The sequence below is a fragment of the Carassius carassius genome, chromosome 28 (genome assembly GCF_963082965.1).
Source record: "Carassius carassius chromosome 28, fCarCar2.1, whole genome shotgun sequence".
NCBI classification, from domain to species: domain Eukaryota; kingdom Metazoa; phylum Chordata; class Actinopteri; order Cypriniformes; family Cyprinidae; genus Carassius; species Carassius carassius.
Genome location: NC_081782.1, coordinates 29,719,349 through 29,742,055, shown reverse-complemented (window position 1 = coordinate 29,742,055; position 22,707 = coordinate 29,719,349). Strand labels below are relative to the sequence as shown.

The 22,707-nt window shown below is 39.5% G+C and overlaps 1 protein-coding gene across 1 annotated transcript; it reads right to left on the bottom strand.

Moving 5' to 3' along the window:
• Nucleotides 1-705: 705 nt before the first annotated feature.
• On the bottom strand, nucleotides 706-9,841 carry LOC132107564 (uncharacterized). Its single transcript, XM_059513679.1, has 7 exons — nucleotides 9,617-9,841; nucleotides 9,404-9,494; nucleotides 7,650-7,792; nucleotides 7,519-7,575; nucleotides 7,094-7,168; nucleotides 4,451-4,528; nucleotides 706-731 (listed from the first exon to the last, which is right to left on the bottom strand). Exons 1-7 carry the CDS (start codon nucleotides 9,807-9,809, stop codon nucleotides 706-708), a joined length of 663 nt encoding a protein of 220 aa, XP_059369662.1. The 5' UTR covers nucleotides 9,810-9,841.
• Between the last annotated feature and the right edge of the window lie 12,866 nt (nucleotides 9,842-22,707).

The window sequence follows — 22,707 nt, the reverse complement described above, 5'->3', positions numbered from 1 at the left end:
TTATAGCAACCTCCTATGCTCATAAGTCACATTCACTTCCTTTATTTTCTGTCATGATAGAAAATGAAATATGTAATGTAGCTTTGTGGGGGCCTCTAAATGTCTAAAACTGGCCCTGTGTGGATGTGGACATGAAGAAAATTGCATAAATATTGAGTAAAAGAGTATAAAGTGCCCCTATTATGGGTAATCAAGATGGCGCCCGCTGAGTTCGGATGCCGTCCAGGTTGCTCCACTTAGATTAGGTTTTTATTTACTTTTGTACTTTATTTTGCTCTTTTTTTACACATATATCGTCTGCACTGATCACTTCCGACAAAGGAACACTTTTGGACATTGGAAACCATTTCTCTAACCTGTTTCAGGACACTTTATCCTTCAAACCATCGTGACGATCTGAGATTCTCCGGAACGCAGAGATGAACTATGGCCACCTGAATAACCACCCGAGGCGACAGATCAAGAAACAAACACGCTGGAATTTGCAACCGACTGAGAAAAAAAGCACACAGCCCCGTTCACGGATGTAGAATTAAGCTTTGTAAACACACTAACCGAACAAGCTATGGATACAATAATTATAAGGACATTCTCAAATCAGAAACCATGGGTGGACAGAACAATCCGTGCAGCAGTAAACAAATGTACTGCTGCGTACAACAGCGGTCTCTTGTCAGGGAACATAAGTGAGAACAAAACATTGTGCTATGCTCTCCGGCGCGTAGTAAGAGCTGCCAAACACAGATACAGGGAACGCATAGAGTCACATTTCAAGCTAAATGACTCCCAACGCATGTGGCAAGGACTAAGAACCACACGTGCCTTTGGAAACAAATCCTCTGCAACTGTGAACTCTTTCTATGGGCGCTTTGAATGCAACTGCGGCAACGCGAGTCTGCCGATCAGCGTGTCAGGAAGCGGCAGTCAGAGCAGAGATAATCATGTGATCACCGTGTCTGAGAACTCCTGATAGAATTTCTGGCCGTGTTCTGAGGACCTGTGCTGATCAGCTCGCTGGTTTGTTTACATATATTTTTAATGATTCCCTTGCTATCTCAGTGGTTCCCACCTCCTTCAAAAAATCTGTCATCAAGTCAAGTCACCTTTGTTTATAGAGCGCTTTAAACAAAAAAGATTGTGTCAAAGCAACTGAACAACATTAATTAGGAAAACTGTGTGTCAATAATGCAAAATGACAATTAAAGGCAGTTCAGTTCATTGAATTCAGTGATGTCATCATCTCAGTTCAGTTTAAATAATATCTGTGCAATCATTTGCGATCAAGTCAACGATATCGCTGTAAATAAAGTGTCCCCAACTAAGCAAGCCAGAGGCGGCAGCAGCAAGGAACCGAAACTCCATCGGTGACAGAATGGAGAAAAAAACCTTGGGAGAAACCAGGCTCAGTTGGGGGGCCAGTTCTCCTCTGACCAGACGAAACCAGCAGTTCAACTCCAGGCTGCAGCAAAGTCAGATTGTGCAGAAGAATCATCTGTTTCCTGTGGTCTTGTCCCAGTGGTCCCCAATGCAGAAACATATTGATAAGGCACTGCAGTTTGTACACCAATGTATTGCTCTATTCTTTATCAGATCTACAAGTAATAATAATGACAAACATTCACTACTCATCGACACATTTCTAGACAATTACAAGCGAACAGATGTTTCTATTTCTGTTGAATTTATCAGTCGCAACTCATATAGTGAAACGATCAGTCATTTTCTTAAAAAAAAACACTTTTTAACCACAAATGTTCGTCTAGCTCTGTCTGGTGCATGCATACTCTGTGTACAATGGTTTTAAACAGGGTGTGTCTAAAAACTCCCAACACTTTTCTCCTTCAAAATTGACCTACACTGATGTTTTACCCTTCTTTTTTTAATTGGAAAGAGTGTTTGATGCTCCTTGCAAATTCACTTTGTAAACAGTGGGTCTGTGCTTCTCCAGCGATGTAGGATGATTTTGATGTTGGAACAGAAAATTAGTTGGGAGTTTTTTGACATAACCTGACATAACTGTACCCTAACAGATTTACCCTCACGGGTCTTCTCCACAGGAATCCGATACAGTGTTTGAGGGAAGGGAGGTAGATTGTTCCCTCTCAAGAATGGTATCTTGACATGGCGTTAATGCCTTGGGGACTCCCTTCCTTCCCAACCTACCTGAAATCTTATTGCACAACGCCAGTAAAGTTGCAACTCTCACTGGCCAATGCCAGCCAAGACGGCGAATGGGGATGGGGCCCCGGCACTAAATAATGTGCCGTGTTGGCAGCCATTCTTCTAATGATGTAGCAAGTACATAGGGTGTTATGGAAAGTGTTTCCAGTTCCGGTTTACCTAATTAATGCAGCCTAAAAATCCTTTAACGGATTTGGATATTAAAAGCATATTAGTATGTTATGTGTAAGCCAGGTTAAAGAGATGGGTCTTTAATCTAGATTTAAACTGCAAGAGTGTGTCTGCCTCCCGAACAATGTTAGGTAGGTTATTCCAGAGTTTAGGCGCCAAATGATTGCGATCAAATAGCACACCTAGGTTCCTAACTGATGACGAAGAATTGACAGAGCAACCATCAAGTCTTAGACAGTGTTCTAGGTTATTACAAGCAGAGTTTTAGGTCCTATAATTAACACCTCTTTTTTTCACATTTATGGAATTGCGCTCTAATGCTAATTTGGTCTGTTTAGTAAATCTGGCTCAAGGGCTCCTAAAGGGGTCATATAATGTGATTTCTATTTTTCCTTTTCTTCAGTGTGTTATGTAGGTATTTGTACATGTATAAGATCTACAGAGTTACAAAGCTTAAAGTCTCCCACTAAAGGATTTATTCTATCTAAAAGATAAGGCTGATCCAGACCATGCTAAACGGCTCATTCAAACACGCCCCCACACATCTACGTCAAGATGTGGAAATATTTGCGTAATGTTCACTCAAAAAAAAGGTGTGGTTTCAGGAACCGCAGTTAGTGTTAAAGCAGTCATGTCAGGGAGACGCTTTGTGTTTCTAGGCAAAAGCAAAAGCACTTTATGTGGCCTTCCGAAACTAGATGCAATGAGGATTCATTGTTAAGATTTATTTACAACAGAACAACCCAGATGTTCAAATTAGTACAACACATTTAATGGATGACAGTTTTGTGAACCTAGGAGAGTACAAGGCTGGCTGTGCACAAAGGCTATTTCAAAAAAAAAAAAAAGGTAAATTCCGACTTTGCTATGACAATCTTTGCAACGATTGTATTGTAAAATGCGCTACACAAATAAACTTGAATTGAATCTGGTGCTTATTCTGAATCGCTACTTCAAGTATGTTTTCTTAATAGTTTAAGTGTTTGCTATTGACTGTTCAAATGCAGAGTTTTGCGCAGCATAGAGTAACGTGTTGTGTGATTACGTGTGTGTTTGAGGGTAACATCACAGCAGAGTAAACAGACTGTCAGAAATCATAGCACATAAGTTGTCTTAACCGTGGCTTGTGTACTGCATCATCACTGTGTCTGTCACACGACTCTGTTGCCCTTTCGGGCTTGAACTGATGGTAAAACTAATGACATTATTAACAGTCTTGATATTTATTTGGAAAGATGAAGCTCGCGATTATGGAAAGGGGTGTTGCATTTCCGACGAGTGCTTGCGGTGTTCAGCCAATAACAATGTATTGGGTAAGTTGGCTAATCAGAGCAGCCTGTGCTTGTCGGAAGGAGGGACTTTGTTGAAAATGACGTTTTTGAGAGAGGCGGGACATAGAGGAACTACAATAATGTATAGTATTTGAAAAATGTTTTTGAATATGAAAGCATGTCCACATATTCTGTTACACCAAATATACAAAGGGATACCTTAGTAATGTCTGAAATTTACTTTTTTTTATTTATTTTTTTACTTTGCATTCTCCCTTGTTGTGTGGTTGATGGTCTTTGGTCTTGAGAGAGTCTTAAGGCAGAGAATTTGTTCTCTAATTAGAAAAAGTGAAATAAATTGTATTAGGTTGTGTTAGGCCATGACTCATTTGCAATTGTGTTTTTGATTTCCTCCATATACTAACTAATTAATGTTTTTTACCTTGAGTGATAGATGGGTGTTCTTCCCAGCTGGCGGTCTGCATGAGAGAAGCTCTCTGTTAAATGAGCTTAATTGACATTACATTTACCCATTCTGCTGCTGCTGAATTGTGCTCTCTATTTCTTTGTATTCTAGCTTATTTAGCTTTACATTTTTGCTTTAAACAAGCACATTTTCTATAGTACACCTACATGAAATCCTACAGTACTTACCAAAAGTGAGTCATACAACTTACGCTGTGTTCTTTCTTGCTTGGAACTTGAAGGTCTCCGCAAAGAAAATGCATTCTCTGATGGATTGTACATAACATGCTGAATTACCTTATGTGTGTACAGTAATTGTCCTTTTTGTTTTCTTTTACCAAATACTAATTGTTTTTTTTTACCTTGAATGTCAGGTGAGTGTTCACCCCAAGCATCTTGTGGCTCATCTGCCTGGGAGAAGCTCATGGGAACATCTGGAGCTGAGAATGATGGAACTGGTAAATTTAAATAATTTTACATGACACATTCATTTTAATGGCTGGTTTTTATTCATTTAAGTGTCTTGCAACTTCTGACATCAGGCAGAATAAGCACATGACTAAACATCTACAGTGTGTGCATAATTATTATGCTTGTATATATCTGATCAAAAAAAATCCAAGTATTTAGCCAATTACAAACCATAATAACCCATAACCACAAGCTGAAGTGTCATAAACAAATGAAGACTGATTAAAAAAAAAAAGTTTTATGGATGGGTTTCATGGATAGGATGAAGATAGGTTAAGAGTGACTCTTGAGGTATTACCACTAGTTCAAGTAAGCCTCAATTTTGCAATTGCTATAGTGTTGCATCTTTCTCCTGGGCATTTAAAGGGGTCATATGACATTGCTAAAAAGAACATTGTTGCATAATTGGTGCAATTGAATGTGTTTATGTGGTTTACATTTTTCACATAATGTACATTATTGTTGCTCCTCGCTGCACACATCTGTATATTTGGGATGAACTACAACTTAACCACTGATTTCTAGTAATGTCCTCTTTTGGAAGGCCAAACAAATTAGTTTTGCTTTCAAAACAAAACACACAGTGACTCCACAACATGGTAGCGACGGCAACAGCGAGTATGAAAGTTATGCCTTCTTTATTTGCGTGAACATTTGGGCGGTATTATGCAAATCTTCCCACATACAGTCATGGCCAAAAGTTTTGAGAATTACATAAATATTAGTTTTCAAAAAGTTTGCTGCTAAACTGCTTTTAGATCTTTGTTTCAGTTGTTTCTGTGATGTACTGAAATATAATTACAAGCACTTCATACGTTTCAAAGGCTTTTATCGACAATTACATGACATTTATGCAAAGAGTCAGTATTTGCAGTGTTGGCCCTTCTTTTTCAGGACCTCTGCAATTCGACTGGGCATGTTCTCAATCAACTTCTGGGCCAAATCCTGACTGATAGCAACCCATTCTTTCATGATCACTTCTTGGAGTTTGTCAGAATTAGTGGGTTTTTGTTTGTCCACCCGCCTCTTGAGGATTGACCACAAGTTCTCAATGGGATTAAGATCTGGGGAGTTTCCAGGCCATGGACCCAAAATTTCAACATTCTGGTCCCCGAGCCACTTAGTTATCACTTTTGCCTTAAGGCACGGTGCTCCATCGTGCTGGAAAATGCATTGTTCTTCACCAAACTGTTGTTGGATTGTTGGAAGAAGTTGCTGTTGGAGGGTGTTTTGGTACCATTCTTTATTCATGGCTGTGTTTTTGGGCAGAATTGTGAGTGAGCCCACTCCCTTGGATGAGAAGCAACCCCACACATGAATGGTGTCAGGATGCTTTACTGTTGGCATGACACAGGACTGATGGTAGCGCTCACCTTTTCTTCTCCGGACAAGCCTTTTTCCAGATGCCCCGAACAATCAGAAAGGGGCTTCATCGGAGAATATGACTTTGCCCCAGTCCTCAGCAGTCCATTCACTATACTTTCTGCAGAAGATCAATCTGTCCCTGATGTTTTTTTTTGGAGAGAAGTGGCTTCTTTGCTGCCCTTCTTGACACCAGGCCATCTTCCAGAAGTCTTGTCCTCACTGTGTGTGCAGATGCGCTCACACCTGCCTGCTGCCATTCCTGAGCAAGCTCTGCACTGGTGGCACTCTGATCCCGCAGCTCAATCCTCTTTAGGAGACCATCCTGGCGCTTGCTGGACTTTCTTGGATGCCCTGAAGCCTTCTTTACAAGAATTGAACCTCTTTCCTTGAAGTTCTTGATGATCCTATAAATTGTTGATTTAGGTGCAATCTTAGTAGCCACAATATCCTTGCCTGTGAAGCCATTTTTATGCAACGCAATGATGGCTGCACGCGTTTCTTTGCAGGTCACCATGGTTAACAATGGAAGAACAATGATTTCAAGCATCACCCTCTTTTTAACATGTCAAGTCTGCCATTCTAACCCAATCAGCCTGACATAATGATCTCCAGCCTTGTGCTCGTCAACATTCTCACCTGAGTTAACAAGACGATTACTGAAATGATCTCAGCAGGTCCTTTAATGACAGCAATGAAATGCAGTGGAAAGGTTTTTTTGGGATTAAGTTAATTTTCATGGCAAAGAAGAACTATGCAATTCATCTGATCACTCTTCATAACATTTTGGAGTATATGCAAATTGCTATTATAAAAACTTAAGTAGCAATTTTTCCAATTTGCAATATTTATGTAATTCTCAAAACTTTTGGCCACGACTGTACTGACATAGAACGTTTTAGGAGGGTGTGGTTTACTATCTCTTTGGATTTGAAACTTTGCAACTTTACAGATCTTCTTTATGCAGCAAGAGCTTGTAACGCTCCAAAGAGAGAGGAAAAAATGAAATCGTATCATATGACCCCTTCAATAATTGTAAACTTGTGAGTTAAATCTCTTTTATGGACAATTTTACCTGTAAAAGATCCACCCTGTTATGGAGTCAGGCTTTTGAGTTGTCATAAATGCTGTGAATTTATTTGTGTTTACAGTACTCATGTAGAGCCTGTTACCTTGACAGCTGGGGAAAGTCTCAAAATGGGCCTGCTGTGGCTTCTCCATGGCCCTTTGGTGGTGATTAACAAGTGCTGTTGAAAGAATTGATATGTAGATGTTATGTCTGCCTCACAAAACAAGATTTTGTACTACACAAAGCCTTACTAAAGCTTGAAATTGCTATCGCTTCTAATTGGCAACCAAATGTTTATTATTAAATCATCCTTAGTATGTAAATCCTCAGGTTATGAATGTAATGATAGTAGTTCTGTCCAAACTGTTAAAATAGCAACAGAATTGGGTAAGGCTGAAAAAGAAAAGTGATGTAAACCAACAAGTCACGAGAGCCTGTGCTATACATTGATCTTACCATGGCTAAGGAACATTCTTGAGTATGGAACAAAACATCCACAAATACAAGTTTTCTAAATTTAAAACTCACAATTGCTGAAAGAGTTCACTGCTTTGCTTGTTGTAAGCAGAGGTCGTACAACAGGACCTGAAAAAAAAATAGCACTCAGCAGTCACACACTATTATGTCTTAGTAATTTAACTCTTTTATTGTATTTTTACCTTTTGTCTTGATGTAATTTAGAGGTGCTGGAGGTTTTGGTGCGGGCTGGATTTTTGGTGTAGGTGGATTTTTGTCTCTATTAATTTTATTTTTTTTGTTGGGGGTTTCATGAAGCTCATCATCTGATGAGAATGTTTTCTTTCTAAGAGTAAAATCAGGGAATTGGATTATTTTACAAAAATTGATTATATAGGTAATAAACTAGCATGTTTGTCAATTAAAAAAAATAAAAAACAAAAAAAGCAATAAATACAGTGTAATTTCCTTTTCCAATTCAAACTCCAAAAAGGGTGCATACTACTTTCTGTGGTCTATATACAGGTTTTCTGACACCGTACAATAACCCAGGTACGTTAGGAAAAGGCCAAAATATATAAAAAAGAAGCTCTTCTTATTTGAATGTGGCAAAAAAATTGGCAAAATTGACCCTTTGCAGGAAGTTTGATTGACAGGCAGGCGGGCTGACCAATCATATCGCAAAATCTGTGATTTTAGTCCGACAATTAAACCAGACCGGAGAGAAATGACCGGATTAACGTTGGTGGACTAAAATAATTTTTGTATAGACTTTAAATAGGGGTGCACGATATATATCGGCCGATGATTAATGCACATCTCTTCAGTAAAGCCGGTTCTCTAATCAGCGTAAGTAAGTGAAAGTAATACAATCAGAGTCATTCTCGCCAAAGTTTCCGTGCTGCCCTAGTTATTGTTTATTAAAATTTTAAGGCGAGACACTGCAGGTGAATAGGGCAAAAAAAATAACTAATAGTTATCACCTTACTTACCCAGTTGATTGATTACATTGATTATTGCAAACATTTTTTGTATTACAAGTTTTCAAAAATGTTATGTTTAAATATGCAAATGAGGCATTATTTAATGAAATATGTGCTCATTTGCATAAATGTCTAGTACAAAAATCTGAACACTAGATGAAGTCAGTTTCAAATTTCTTTTTAAATTTTTTTGACATATTAGAGTCAAATGTTTTTACAGAGGGAATTCTGGTTATCTTTTTTTGTCACTCCATAATTCAGAAAATACTTTGAAGAGCCAGAAAACAATATATTTTCACAATTTTGGGGGGAATAAAATGTTGTATATAATCAAGGAAAATATATATGAACATTTCCCTCTGTAAAATCCTTCAGAATATAGACAGGAATAAAAATGTCAAGTTTGGTGTGTGTAAGTGCTACTGAAGTGGAGATTTATGGCTCAGTGTTGAAGAAAAAACTCATTTTGAGAAAACGCCCTTTAAAAATATATATTGTAATTGAAATCTATTGACACAAACAGATAAAGTGCTATAAAAGAAACAATTAACAGTGTCTTTTGGATGTTTTCCTTCCACTAGTTTGAAAAAGCACTTTATGAAAAACCAAAAAGCCCAAAATCTCAAAATTGACGTGCTTGAAAAAACAGTGTTTTTGCCTGCAGTGTCTCACCTTAATGAGGTTAATTGTCCTGTCGGTCAAGTACAATTCTTTCACTTGCCCCTTCACAAAATCCACTTGTCCCGGACAAGCTGAAAAGCGTTAATGTCAAACCCTGCATTAGAAACTGAACATAGCTGGTTTCTAATTGTGAGTGAAAAGGTAGGGCTGAATTCAAGATAAGTAAATAACTTAAATTTATCTATGTTACTCACATAAACTTTGTATAGTTTCAGAATACTGAATATTACTGTTTGTTAAAATTACTTTTCAGTGTATCTTTTTAAAGTGAAATATGTATTTTTACAACTTACTTGTGAATTCTTTTTATAGAATTTTCAGATTCTGAGATGTCAGAAGTGTAGCATGCCCTTTTCCATTTTCTGGAAATGTTGTCAAATGATGCTGAAATTATCAAAGTATGTGATCTTAATTCATGAAAACATTAAGCTGTGGAATGCCATGTATTAGTGATTTTGTCATCGGTTTTAATAATGTTTATTTAAAGTGTATTTTAACTTGCTTACCCGACTCATGTAGAATTCTGGCCTGATGCTTGGTCCAACCCTTATCTGGCTGTGGTGCCTCCATCAACCTGACGCTCTTTAGTAACCGGTCCAAGTCTTTGTATGGAGGCCACCATGAGTGGCCATCTGAGTACCAGGACTTTGCTACAGGACCGGTACTCCCTTCTCCGACGAACTCCACTATCAGGTACATGTTCTTTTTGTAGTTGTTTTGTTTATTTTAGCTGGAACAACCTAAAGCCCCATAAAGTGTAACGATTATTATTACATTTCAGTTGTTCATATGCATGATTCAGTTACCCAAAATTAAAGTAGCAAGTCCAAAAAAAAAAAAAAAAAATTAGTGTGTGTGTAAATGAGGGACTGAAACAAAATTACGGTCATAAAGAACTAAGAAAGCTTTCGCCTCAATGTTCTCAAACTTGCAGAAATGTGTTGGTCCTGAGATGCCATCAACTAGATGAATACCAAGTTCTGAGGATGGAAGGGGATAATCAAAAAAGGTTCATGATTGTTGAAGGTAGTGTAGGCCACGTAAATGTCATCCCTCGCTGAAATTATATTTTGCAGCTTTGCAACTTTCCCATCAATGTAAACAAAACTGTTGGCCTGGTCTAGTTTAAGAGTGTAAGAGCAGGTTTTTATTTCTTTGTACTGTGAAGATCCATGAAAACATTCAGGTAGAGGGCCAGCCATGTGTTGTTTTCTGAGCAGTGGTGGGTTGTTTTTCTCCTTTTTTGCTGCAGCTTTGCATTTCTGAGAACCTTCTCACAATTTGACTCAGTGGACATGTAGGTTTCCGCAGGAGTCTCTTCAGCTTGTTAAGGTGATCCTCATACTGGAAAGCACTGAAGTTGTCGAGGACACCATGGTGTTTTGCATCTTCTGCAAGATGTACAAGACAGTGGACGTTGTAGGACAGGAATTTGGGGCCGTATAGCTGTCCAAAGTGTGTGACAAAAAGTCGCAGAATATCATTGGCATAGTCGATGTGATCACCAATTAGGCTGTTATTGCACAAGATGAGGATTCCCACAAAAAACAGCAGGAAGTTTTTGTACACCTCCGTGCTGAGTAGGTCTTTCAGCATAACAGGGCCTGTGTACAATAAAAACTGTCTAAACTCGGTCGCCTTCCATCGATCTATTTCCCTCACTGCCCTTGGTTTGCGCGCAAATTCCATAGGCACATTTTGTTTGGCATCAACCAACCTTTCTGTCAGCACAGTGGCTTGAAATCCTGACAGCCTGCAAGTTAGAGGACCCAGTCGAAGCCACAAGTGGAGAAGCCGCCTCATGACACCAAGGCACACAAGGTGTAATCAAGGGGGAATCCAGAGACCATATCCAAGGATGTTTCTTCTAGTGGTGAGATGCCATGGTGGTGATCTGGATCAGTCTTATTTCTGAAGTTGTCATTATTTCTAAGAGGCATGTCATTTCTAGGGAATGTCATCCTGTTCTCCAGGTAGACACCATCCTGAATGCACTTTTCGCATCCATGGTAGCCTGCATGGCCCTTCACTTTTTTCAGAAATGCACGTGCAGGTGCGTCGCAAATCATTGAGGTAAGCTGTAAAGTTAACTTGAGTCCTTCAAATTCAAAACCATGACTTAAGTCTTTTATTTCACAGATGAAGTCCTCAAGATACTCATCCAGTGAGCTTGGTTTTCTATCACCACAAAATAAACCTATTGTCACAGGTTCCTCCTGCACCAAATGTTGCACAGTTACAAGAATGGGCCAGAATTGAGTTGCTGAACTCTTGTAGAGAGGCAGACCATCGATGCTCACCTGGAGCTTCAAATTGCTCACATTCCGCAAAATGTCCATGTTGTTGTAGAGTACACCTGAAATGGATTCCAGTAGACCAAAATGATAGTACTGACCACCAGCCTTGTTTTGGACTTCAGTTCTATTTGAACGCACTGTTCCTAATAGTGTCCTGGCATCTTTTGGCAGATTCAGATCATGCTTGCGGAGGATATTAAGTAATGAATTTAGTGCCACATGTGTTATTTGATGTTCTGTTGCCCAGGTTGCCAAGTCATCATTAAGGGAATTTGGATGCAGTTCAGAATCTGTGTCTGAGTCTGTGTCAGATTCACTGCTATGTGAAGCACTTGCCATGGTGACACATTCAGGCTCATCAATATGGGACAAACCGTCCATAAAGTCATTGTTGTCATCAGCGATGCTGCTTGTGTCACTGTTCATGCCACCATACTGTTCCATGTTCCATGATGATGGTAGTGATGCTTCTATTGACTGGAGTTGTTTGCCCACCTTAGCCTTGGCTTTTCTTCGCAATGTCCAGTAAGATGGTTTTTTGCAATCCATGGTACTGTGATATTAACACACACAGAAAATGCAGTGCACTAACCTGATAAGCCAAATGCAGTGGTTCTCAACTCAAGTTTTGGAAGACCCTTGCATTGCACATTTTGGATGTCTTTTACATGTGGTTTAACTCATCATATTGCGTGACAATGCGTAATGTCTAATAATTCTGTCACAATAAATACACATACCTTGGTTTTGATCAAGTGTGAACTGTGGATATCGTTGAGTGAGTGTGGTTGACTGTAGAGAACTTTCTGTGATTGGGGAAGCAATATAACAGGTAATGTCAGTTTTGTCGTTGTGTTTAAAGTATTGGATCTAAATGTTTGCCTAGAAATAGCATGCAAAAGCTTAATAAATATGTGTGGTCACTTATTTTAGATAGTTTATCCATTTAATTCAACTAGTTGAAAATTTTTCTCTAATTCCAACCAGATGATAATTGTTGGATGAGGGTTGGAACTAAACTCATAAGAATGGCTAAAATGTCAATATTGAAAGTAAAAATATAAATTTGATCTGCCCAAAATTTAATGACATGAGTAGGGATATACTGGTATCAGATTTTCATGTTGCGATTAATTACTAATGCTTTATCACGGTATACGGTATTATCACATTATTGAAATTTAGTATTAAAAAATGGTTATAATCCAGTATAACAGGTTTAAAAACTTTTTTTGTAAAAAAACAACTGAATATTTAAATAAAAATACAATAAAGCAATACAGAAAACTATATAAAGTTAAGGTTTTACACAGATTAAAGTGCAAAAGAACTATAAAGACCAATAGGTATTACGGTTGCACTTTTTTTACAGTACGTGTACTAACACATACTTATAGTGTACTTACAGTGTATTTATCTAAGAAAGTTCTGGTAATACAAGGTAACTACATGGGGTAGGGTTAGGTTTAGGGGTAGGTTCAGGATTAGTACCTAGTTATTACATAGTTGTTGTAATTACTATAATAAGTACATAGTATTTACATGAGGAACAGGACTGTAAAATAAATTGCTACCGGTATTACTTTACAATAAGACCTCATTAGTTAACCTTAGTTACTGCATTAACATTCACAATAAGCAATAGCTACATTTGCTACAGAAGTTATTAATCTTTGTTAAAAAGTACAAGTCTTAGTTCATGTTAGCTCATTAAATAACACAGTTGCAACTTTAGATTTTAACACTGTGTTATTAAATATTGGAATACCTAAGATCAATGAATGTTCAGAAGAAATTTTCACTGGCAGTTTGTTAACTAATGAAGCCCTAATGTAAAGTGTAAACAAACAACAAAGAATTAAAACACTTTCAAACAATATCTAGGGCATGTTGCAGTCCAGATTAAAATGTAAAAAAAAAGTTTTAAAATGAATAGCCTATTAAGTCTAAATATTTAAGTATTTGGTGCTGTGATGAGCACCACAGCGAATACACAAATATAAATAGTTATTGAAATCTACTTAAGTTTTTTTAAAGTAGTGCAGCTGCTTTATTTTGGGGGTTTCCAGGGTAAGGGCTGCATTTTCATAATTAGCATTTGTGTCAGCGTGCGTATGTAAGAATTGTTGAATACATTGTTATTTTTGTTTTCTTTGCGAAACTGAAGTTGAGCCACTGATGCCACATGGACTGTTTTACCCATGTCCTTACTGCGTTTCTGGACCTGCATTACAGTTGAGTTGTTGTCTACGGGAGGGTCAGAGAGCTGTCAGATTTCATCGAAAAATATTAATTTGTGTTTCGAAAATAGAAATGACGTGGAGGGTGAGTAATTAATGACAGATTTAAAATTTTTGGGTGAACTATCCCTTTAAAAATGTGAATTCCTGATATCAAAAATCAATTGTTATGATGAAATTGGCAAATCAGAGATGCAGAATGCTAGTATTTATGTATGTAAGAATCTCTTTACTAACATGCTGCATGATGTTGTTGTAATTTATCTAAACCCAAATACTGGGTGGTCATTTAAAATATATACTTACAAAGTCAAAGACGTTCTCAAGATGTGGCTCCTAAAAGAGCCGTTGTGGTGTGTAGCCGGTGAGGTGGCAATTAGTAGAGGGCGTGGCCAGGTAGGTAGAGGGTTTTTAAGCGGGCACCTCTAGGGAGGCCTAGAGAGGAGGTCCAATCTATTGTGTGGAATTGTGTTGTTTGGTAGCCTTCCCTGGTGTGGTGGTGTACAGACGTGGTGTGGTTGAGAAGGTAGGCCAAGCAAATATTGATTGTTTTTGTACGAAACTAGTTTCATATTTATGAAGACTTTTATTTAATTCGGGAATTGTTTTAATGCAGATGCCAAATAGTGTGAATTTGTAGGCCGCTGGTCACGCCCGTTTCCATCTTGGAAGTTAGTCCAGGATTAGTGGTGGTGTTGCAGGTAATTTGAGGTTTTTTAATAGTGTTTGTAAGTGTCTTGGTTTTATTTTCGAACAAGATTAAAGAAATGCGTTTTGCGGTTATTTTTGTGTATTAATTTGTATTGTTAATGTTTTTGTTTTTGTATTAGGTTTAGTTGATCGCTGTTCTTCTTGAGTTTGTTTTGTTTTGATTTTCCCATCTAGCCAGTACCGATAGGTGTGCGCTGTATGCCCCCAGCGCTATGTGTATAGATGTTGTGAATCGTACTGGCTAGTGGGGTGTTTCCTCTTTTTATTTTTTTCTTGTTTGAACCTCACTTCCCAGCCTCGTGTTGCCAGCCAACTCTTGTACTCTTTGTACTATATTGATGCTTTGAATCACACCAACCATTTGCATGAGACTTAAGTTTGCAGTGGAGTGGATTTCTTGGTGTTGGTCTGAGTATGTTTTATATTTATCTAATATGATTTTGGGGTTGGTGTCATTTACTTTGTAACTTTACTTGGAAATTGTGGTGTGTGCTAAAGTTGGGATTGTATAGGGGTCCATAAGAGGTTGGCTGGCTAGTTACATCGTTTATGGGGGGGGGGATGAGTTTTTGCTCTACAATGTAGTTTCTTTTTTTGATTATATATATATATATATATATATATATATATATATATATTGTTATTGATTTATTTGCCAATAAATTTGTTTAATTTTTTGAGAACATTGTAGTTCATTTCCTTTTGGTCTCCCCTTATTTAAAGGAAGTGGCCCGTTGGTAACATTTTGGCGTAGTCTGCAGGGTCCCCATATTTTAGTATTTGGTATTAAAGGCTGGGAAGTGGATAGTTTTTTTGTTTTTTTCTTTTTTTGGTGTATTTGGCAGGGAAGAACAGCGATCGGCTTGTGGGACGACTGCTGGTGACGACATTGGATTGGTCTGCTGCAGTTATGGCAGAGGAGCTGCAGCAACTACGAGAGCAGTTAGAGCAACTGCGACTTGAAAATGAAAGATTGAGACGGCCTCATCAAGCTGGAGGTTCAACAAGTGTTGCATCGAGTTCAGCCCTAGAAGGAAATGGACAGCGGCGTGAACCGGCTATATATGTGCCTAGAGAAAGAAAATGTTCAAAATTCTCTGGTAAACTGTCTCCTGGTTCTCTTTCTCTGGATGATTGGATTGAAGAGGTGGAGAGTTGTATTAGAGGGAGACATATGTCTGAATTAGACAAAGCCATGTTTGTTTATGATCATTTAGAGGGGGAGGCTCGGACAGAAATCAAGTTTAGGTCTGGGGAAGTTAAAGAGAATTTCACTGAGATATTTGCAGTGTTGCGCGAACTGTATTGCTCTTCTTCTCCCTATGTTATCCTGCAGCAGCAGTTCTTTGATAGAAAGCAGAAGGAGGGGGAATCTTTACGAGAGTTTTCTCATGCATTGATGGCTCTTATGGACAGGGTACAAAAAGCTAACCCAAATGCTGTGTCTGACTCTCAGGTAGTTCTGCGAGATCAATTTTGTGAAAATGTTCTGGACCATACCCTTCGTAGAGAATTAAAGCGGTTGGTGAGGCAGGATTTTTCTTTGACTCTCCTTGACTTGCGCAAGGAGGCAATGCGTTGGGTGGAGGAGGGACAGCCTCAAAGAAATAGGTCAAGTAGAGTAGTTCCTCATTCATTTGAAACTCAAGCTGTGACATGTGAAGAGAACCGGGTGGTTGGTTCTGAATTGGCAGAATTGAAAGATATGGTCCTACAACAACAGGCACAATTAGATTTGATTCTCAAAACTTTGACTACTCCAGAAGGGGTTGCACATAATGTTAACAGAACTCCTAGAACTAGTAGATTTCGTAGAGCACCTGATGGCCAACCAATATGTATCAAATGTAATCAAGCTGGTCATATAGCAAGATATTGTGTACCCAATATGCAAACTAGGGCTTTGCCTGCTTCAGGTGCTAGTGGGGGGGTAGTTGTGGAGTCTGTCTCGTCACCGGAAAACTAGAGCCCTCCAGTATGCAGAGCCACACACTGGAGCTGAGGACATTAGGCTCAAGTGATTCTCAAGCTTTTTCTAGTTTAGTAGGGTCTTGTCCAACATTAATTGTTAAAATGGGAATGGTTGATGTGTTGTGCTTGTAGGACACAGGGTCTATGGTTACCACCATAACAGAGAGTTATTTTAACCATTATTTTTCGGATTTGGGGAAAGGTGGTCTCCGAGACTGTGCATGGTTGGCATTGAAAGCTGCAAATGGGATGGATATTCCATGTGTGGGGTATGTTGAACTTGATGTCAGTTTATTTGGGGTAACATTACCTAAGAAAGGAATTTTGATTGTAAAAGATGCCTGTTCCCCTAGTATGTATGCTCAGAAGGAGAAGATTCCAGCTGTGTTGGGCATGAATATTATCCGAGAGTGCTATGTTAATTTATTTAATGAACATGGTACTGAGCTTTTTCAGATTCCCCAAATACGAGCAGCTACCCCAGCATGGAAACAGGCACTCCGCTGTTGTCAAAAAATCGAAGCAGTCTCAAATTCTTCTGAATTCAAGGTGAGAGTTCAGGGAAAAAACCCTGTCCGTGTTGCTGCAGGTACCATGACCATGGTTCCGGTGACCTGTCCCCAGGTTTCAGATGCTGTGATAGAATTTCTTTTAGAACCTTTGGGGCCAGAGGAAAATGCCCTTCCAGAGGGTTTGCTGTTATCTCCCTCTTTGGTATATGCAGAAAGGGGGTTAGTGTATGCACCTATTGTTAATGTAGGTAGTACGGTGGTATGGGTGGCACCACGTCGTATTATAGGTACAGTCCAAGTGGTGAACGTGGTTACTGCCCCTGGGCCTAAATTACAAATATGTCCTGAAAATGTGTATAGTGTTCAGGTGTCTGTTCAGGTAGCTGAGCAGTTGTCCAGTGGCGCCATTGACCTTCCTTCCTGCGAGGGACTTACTGAACAGGAATCAGAGCTGGCAAAGCAACTATTAAATAAATATCAGGTCATTTTTTCCAAGACTGAGGGCGATATAGGGTGTACTGCTCTGATTAAACAAGAGATTCCGTTGGAAGATGATAAACCAGTGAGACAGCCATATAGACGAATTCCTCCCTCCCAGTATGAGTCCGTAAGGGCTCATATTCAACAGCTTTTGGACAGTAAGGTGATAAGGGAGAGTAGTAGTCCTTACTCGTCCCCGATTGTCCTGGCGCAGAAGCGGGATGGAACCATTAGGATGTGTGTTGACTATCGTCATTTGAATTCGAAGACTAGAAAGGACTCTTATCCACTGCCGAGAATTGAAGAGTCTTTAGATGCTCTGACTGGGGCAAGGTGGTTCTCCACCTTAGATTTAGTAAGTGGGTATAATCAGGTTGAGGTAGCGGAGGCAGATAAGGCAAAGACAGCTTTTTGTACTCCATTTGGGTTGTTCGAATTAACCGTATGCCCTTTGGGCTGTGTAATGCCCCAGGGACATTCCAAAGACTCATGGAACGGCTGTTTGGGGATAAGCGGTTCTCTTCTTTGCTTTTGTATCTGGATGATATAATTGTATTTTCCTCTTCCGTACAGGAGCATTTGTCACGACTGGAGGAGGTGTTTAAGCGATTGCAGCAGGAAGGTCTAAAGATTAAATTGAGCAAATGCAGTTTTTTTCAAAAGCAGGTGAAGTATTTGGGGCACCTAGTGTCTGAGCAGGGGGTTTCTACAGACCCTGACAAAGTGGCAGCAGTAAAAGAATGGAGTCGTCCAGCACACTTGGCAGAGCTTCGTTCATTTTTAGGTTTTGCCAGCTATTATCGCCGGTTTATTGATGGATTTGCTAAGCTGGCCAGGCCTCTTCATGAATTGGTAACAAGATTGAGTGGTTCTGCAAGGAAGGGTAAGACCCCAAGGCTGCCGTTAGCTTCTGTGTGGGATGCAGAGTGTGAAAGCCGTTTCCAAACATTAAAGACCAAGCTGGTTACGGCACCTGTGCTCGCTTATGCAGACTTCCGGAAGCCATTTGTTCTGGAGATCGATGCAAGCCATCAAGGTTTGGGGGCCGTTTTATCCCAGGAGCAGGGTGGTAAGCTTCGTCCCATTGCTTATGCCAGTAGAGGTCTGCGGAGGACAGAGCGGAATATGGAGAACTATAGCTCCATGAAACTGGAGTGTCTGGCCCTAAAATGGGCTGTATGTGATAAGTTTAGAGAGTATCTGTTGGGGAATGACTTTGTTATTTATACTGACAATAATCCTCTCTGTCACCTGCAGACCTCAAAGTTGGGTGCTCTGGAACAGCGATGGTTATCACAGTTGGCTTCTTTCAATTTTGTGATCAAGTACCGCCCAGGAAGGGTGAATCAAAATGCTGATGCACTGTCTCGGCAGGCCATGAATAATGTGTTTCCAGGAACCGAAATTCCCCAAGTGTTACAGCAGCAGGTGAAGGGAAGATCTCCAGAGCGGGTAGTGATGAGTGCCAGTGAAGTTGCTGCATTGCCTGGATGTTCACAGGTAGATCTTTCTCAGTTGCAGAAAACCGACCCAGTCATTGGAACTATTGCCAAGGCCTGGGAGGCAGGTAGTGTGTTGCGTTCTTCGGAGTTGACCGGTAGAGACCGAGCTGTAAAGGAGTTGGCTAGGCAGTGGGACCGTTTGTGTGAAAAGGATGGGTGCCTCTATCGCATAGCGTACACACCTGATGGTCATCGAGAGATACATCAGTTATTGTTACCTCAGAAACTTCAAAGAGAGGTGTTTTGTAGTTTGCATGACAGTCATGGGCATCAAGGAAGGGATCGAACGGTAGAATTAGTGAAGCGTCGTTGTTATTGGCCAGGGATGGTGAGAGATGTGGAAAAGTGGTGTCGGGAGTGTCAGCGGTGTATTCTCGCTAAAGCAGTTCAACCAAAGGTGAGGTCTTTTATGGGAACATTACATGCAACCCGGCCTCACGAAATTTTGGCTGTTGATTTTACAGTGTTGGAGCCTGCTAGTGACGGGAGGGAAAATGTGTTGGTGCTCACTGATGTTTTTTCGAAGTTCACTCAGGCCATCCCTACTCGGGATCAGCAAGCAAGCACTGTAGCGGAGGAGTTGGTCCGGCATTGGTTCCATTTGTTTGGGGTTCCATGTCGTCTGCATTCAGACCAAGGGCGAAATTTTGAAAGTAACCTTATTAGCCAGTTATGTAAGGTTTATGGTGTACAAAAGAGTCGCACTACCCCGTACCATCCACAGGGTAATGGGCAGTGCGAACGTTTTAATCGTACTCTCCATGATTTATTGCGGACTTTGGCCCCAGAGAAAAAGAGGCGGTGGCCACAACATCTACCACAGCTTGTTTATGCTTACAACACCACAGTGCATTACTCCACAGGGATGAGCCCCTATTTTTTAATGTTTGGATGTGAACCCAAATTACCAGTTGATTTCTTGTTAAATCAGTTAGAAGAGACCGTAGAGACACCTGATCAGTGGATTGTGGAACATCAAGGTAGGCTTCAGGCAGCATATGAGGAGGTACAGGAGAGATTGAGAGAAAAGGTTGCCCGTCGTAATCGACGTGATGAGAGTAGAGTAAACGATACACGGTTTGGAGAGGGCGAGTTGATCTATCTCAAAAGCCATCATCGTGGGCGACATAAAATTCAGGACGTATATGATTCATGTCTGTATAAGGTGGTGCGTGAACCAGGGGAGCAAAGCGTGGTGTATTCCGTTGCCCCTGTGTTGCAGGCAGGGCCTGTGAAGCAGGTCCACCGGATGGAAATGCGTAAGGCGTTTATTGACCCTGTCTTAGGTGATGTAGACTCGTCTGGGTCTGAAGCTGTTGGCTCGAATGGGGGGTCTACCACAGATTCAGATAGTGAGTCGGCATCATGTATATTATTGCAAGATGATTGTGATGTGTCACGAACTAGGACAGGTGAATATAGCACTTTGATACAGGAGAACTCTCCAGAGGCTCAAACCTTAGAGCCGAGGCGTTCTAGGAGGAGTACAGCGGGTCAGCATTCAAACCCTTTTAGATTGCCTCGGGCTGCTGTTGCACCAGTAGTCGGGGAGGAGTTGTAGTCCCAGAGACCGATTGGATATGCTCTTTATTATGGTGATGAGAACACTACTTTGTGTGTTTATCGGCGGGTCGCCGATTAATTCCTGGGGGGAAGAATGTAGCCGGTGAGGTGGCAATTAGTAGAGGGCGTGGCCAGGTAGGTAGAGGGTTTTTAAGCGGGCACCTCTAGGGAGGCCTAGAGAGGAGGTCCAATCTATTGTGTGGAATTGTGTTGTTTGGTAGCCTTCCCTGGTGTGGTGGTGTACAGACGTGGTGTGGTTGAGAAGGTAGGCCAAGCAAATATTGATTGTTTTTGTACGAAACTAGTTTCATATTTATGAAGACTTTTATTTAATTCGGGAATTGTTTTAATGCAGATGCCAAATAGTGTGAATTTGTAGGCCGCTGGTCACGCCCGTTTCCATCTTGGAAGTTAGTCCAGGATTAGTGGTGGTGTTGCAGGTAATTTGAGGTTTTTTATAGTGTTTGTAAGTGTCTTGGTTTTATTTTCGAACAAGATTAAAGAAATGCGTTTTGCGGTTATTTTTGTGTATTAATTTGTATTGTTAATGTTTTTGTTTTTGTATTAGGTTTAGTTGATCGCTGTTCTTCTTGAGTTTGTTTTGTTTTGATTTTCCCATCTAGCCAGTACCGATAGGTGTGCGCTGTATGCCCCCAGCGCTATGTGTATAGATGTTGTGAATCGTACTGGCTAGTGGGGTGTTTCCTCTTTTTATTTTTTTCTTGTTTGAACCTCACTTCCCAGCCTCGTGTTGCCAGCCAACTCTTGTACTCTTTGTACTATATTGATGCTTTGAATCACACCAACCATTTGCATGAGACTTAAGTTTGCAGTGGAGTGGATTTCTTGGTGTTGGTCTGAGTATGTTTTATATTTATCTAATATGATTTTGGGGTTGGTGTCATTTACTTTGTAACTTTACTTGGAAATTGTGGTGTGTGCTAAAGTTGGGATTGTATAGGGGTCCATAAGAGGTTGGCTGGCTAGTTACATCGTTTATGGGGGGGGGGATGAGTTTTTGCTCTACAATGTAGTTTCTTTTTTTGATTATATATATATATATATATATATATATATATATATATATATATATATATATATATATATATATATATTTGTTATTGATTTATTTGCCAATAAATTTGTTTAATTTTTTGAGAACATTGTAGTTCATTTCCTTTTGGTCTCCCTTTATTTAAAGGAAGTGGCCCGTTGGTAACAGGTGTATGTAGCTGCTGTAGACAAACAAAAAAAAAGAGAAAATGAAGAATGCATTTAAATGAGATGTCTGTACACATTAAAATGTTTTCACTTTCATCAGTGATTATTCATTAATTAGGATGTTATGATGAATCTGGCAAATCAGATGCAGGATGCTAGTTTTGTTTCCATTTCATTCACACATGCATTTAATATATATATATATATATATATATTATTCCTTTATTTATGTATTCCTTTAATGTCTTCATTAAGACATTACTAACATGCTGCATGATGTTGTTGTAATTGATCTAAACCCAAATACTGGGTGGTCATTTAAAATATTAACTTACAAAGTCAAAGACGTTCTCAAGATGTGGCTCTTAAAAGAGCCGTTGTGGTGTATGTAGCTGCTGTAGACAAACAAAAAAAGAGAGAAAAAGAAGAACGCATACGAGTGAGATATGTCTGTACACATTAAAATGTTTTCACTTTCATCAGTGATTATTGATTAAACATGTTGTGATAAATCTGGCAAATAAGAAATGGCATTGACTCCCCTTACAACAATAAGACGGCAATCGACACTGAAAAAGAGAGAGAAGATAATTAATATCACTGTAAGTTACTCTATTAAATCACAAAGTTTATAAAAGTCTCTGATGGATATGTATAATATTATTTGATAAAGCATGATAAGAAAAAGAATGCAGACCAATGTTTTTGATGAGACCTTATAGCCCACTAACAAATAAGGTGTCAAGGCTTATGAGTTCTCTCTCTTTCTATCTCTCTCTCGCTTTCGCTCTCGCTCTAAGTGCACGCGACAGCGTGTTAGAGAGAGGGTTTACGCGCTCGCAGTTAAACCTGACAACAACGCATTACTTTCCATACAATTGTGAATAATGAAGATATTATTAAGAATAATTGTATGATTGGTCTCTTAAAGTAACGTTAACATGACATAACTCTAAAATGAAAGAGCGTCTCTCAAACGGAGTAGATTGGCTCTATCAGCAATGACGTCACACGGATGTAAATTTTATCCAGGGTTTTTTTTTTTTTTTTCTTTATATAGGGCATTTTCCCATTAATCTCATTAATACTTTTATTTCAAA

Coding starts and splice junctions, on each gene's coding strand:
- LOC132107564 (XM_059513679.1), bottom strand. CDS start 9,809: ATGTACCTGATAGTGGAGTTCGTCGGAGAAGGGAGTACCGGTCCTGTA. Junction 7,576..7,649: donor AAATTACATCAAGACAAAAG/GTAAAAATACAA, acceptor TTTTTTTTTCAG/GTCCTGTTGTACGACCTCTG. Junction 4,529..7,093: donor GACTTTCCCCAGCTGTCAAG/GTAACAGGCTCT, acceptor CATCATTCTCAG/CTCCAGATGTTCCCATGAGC.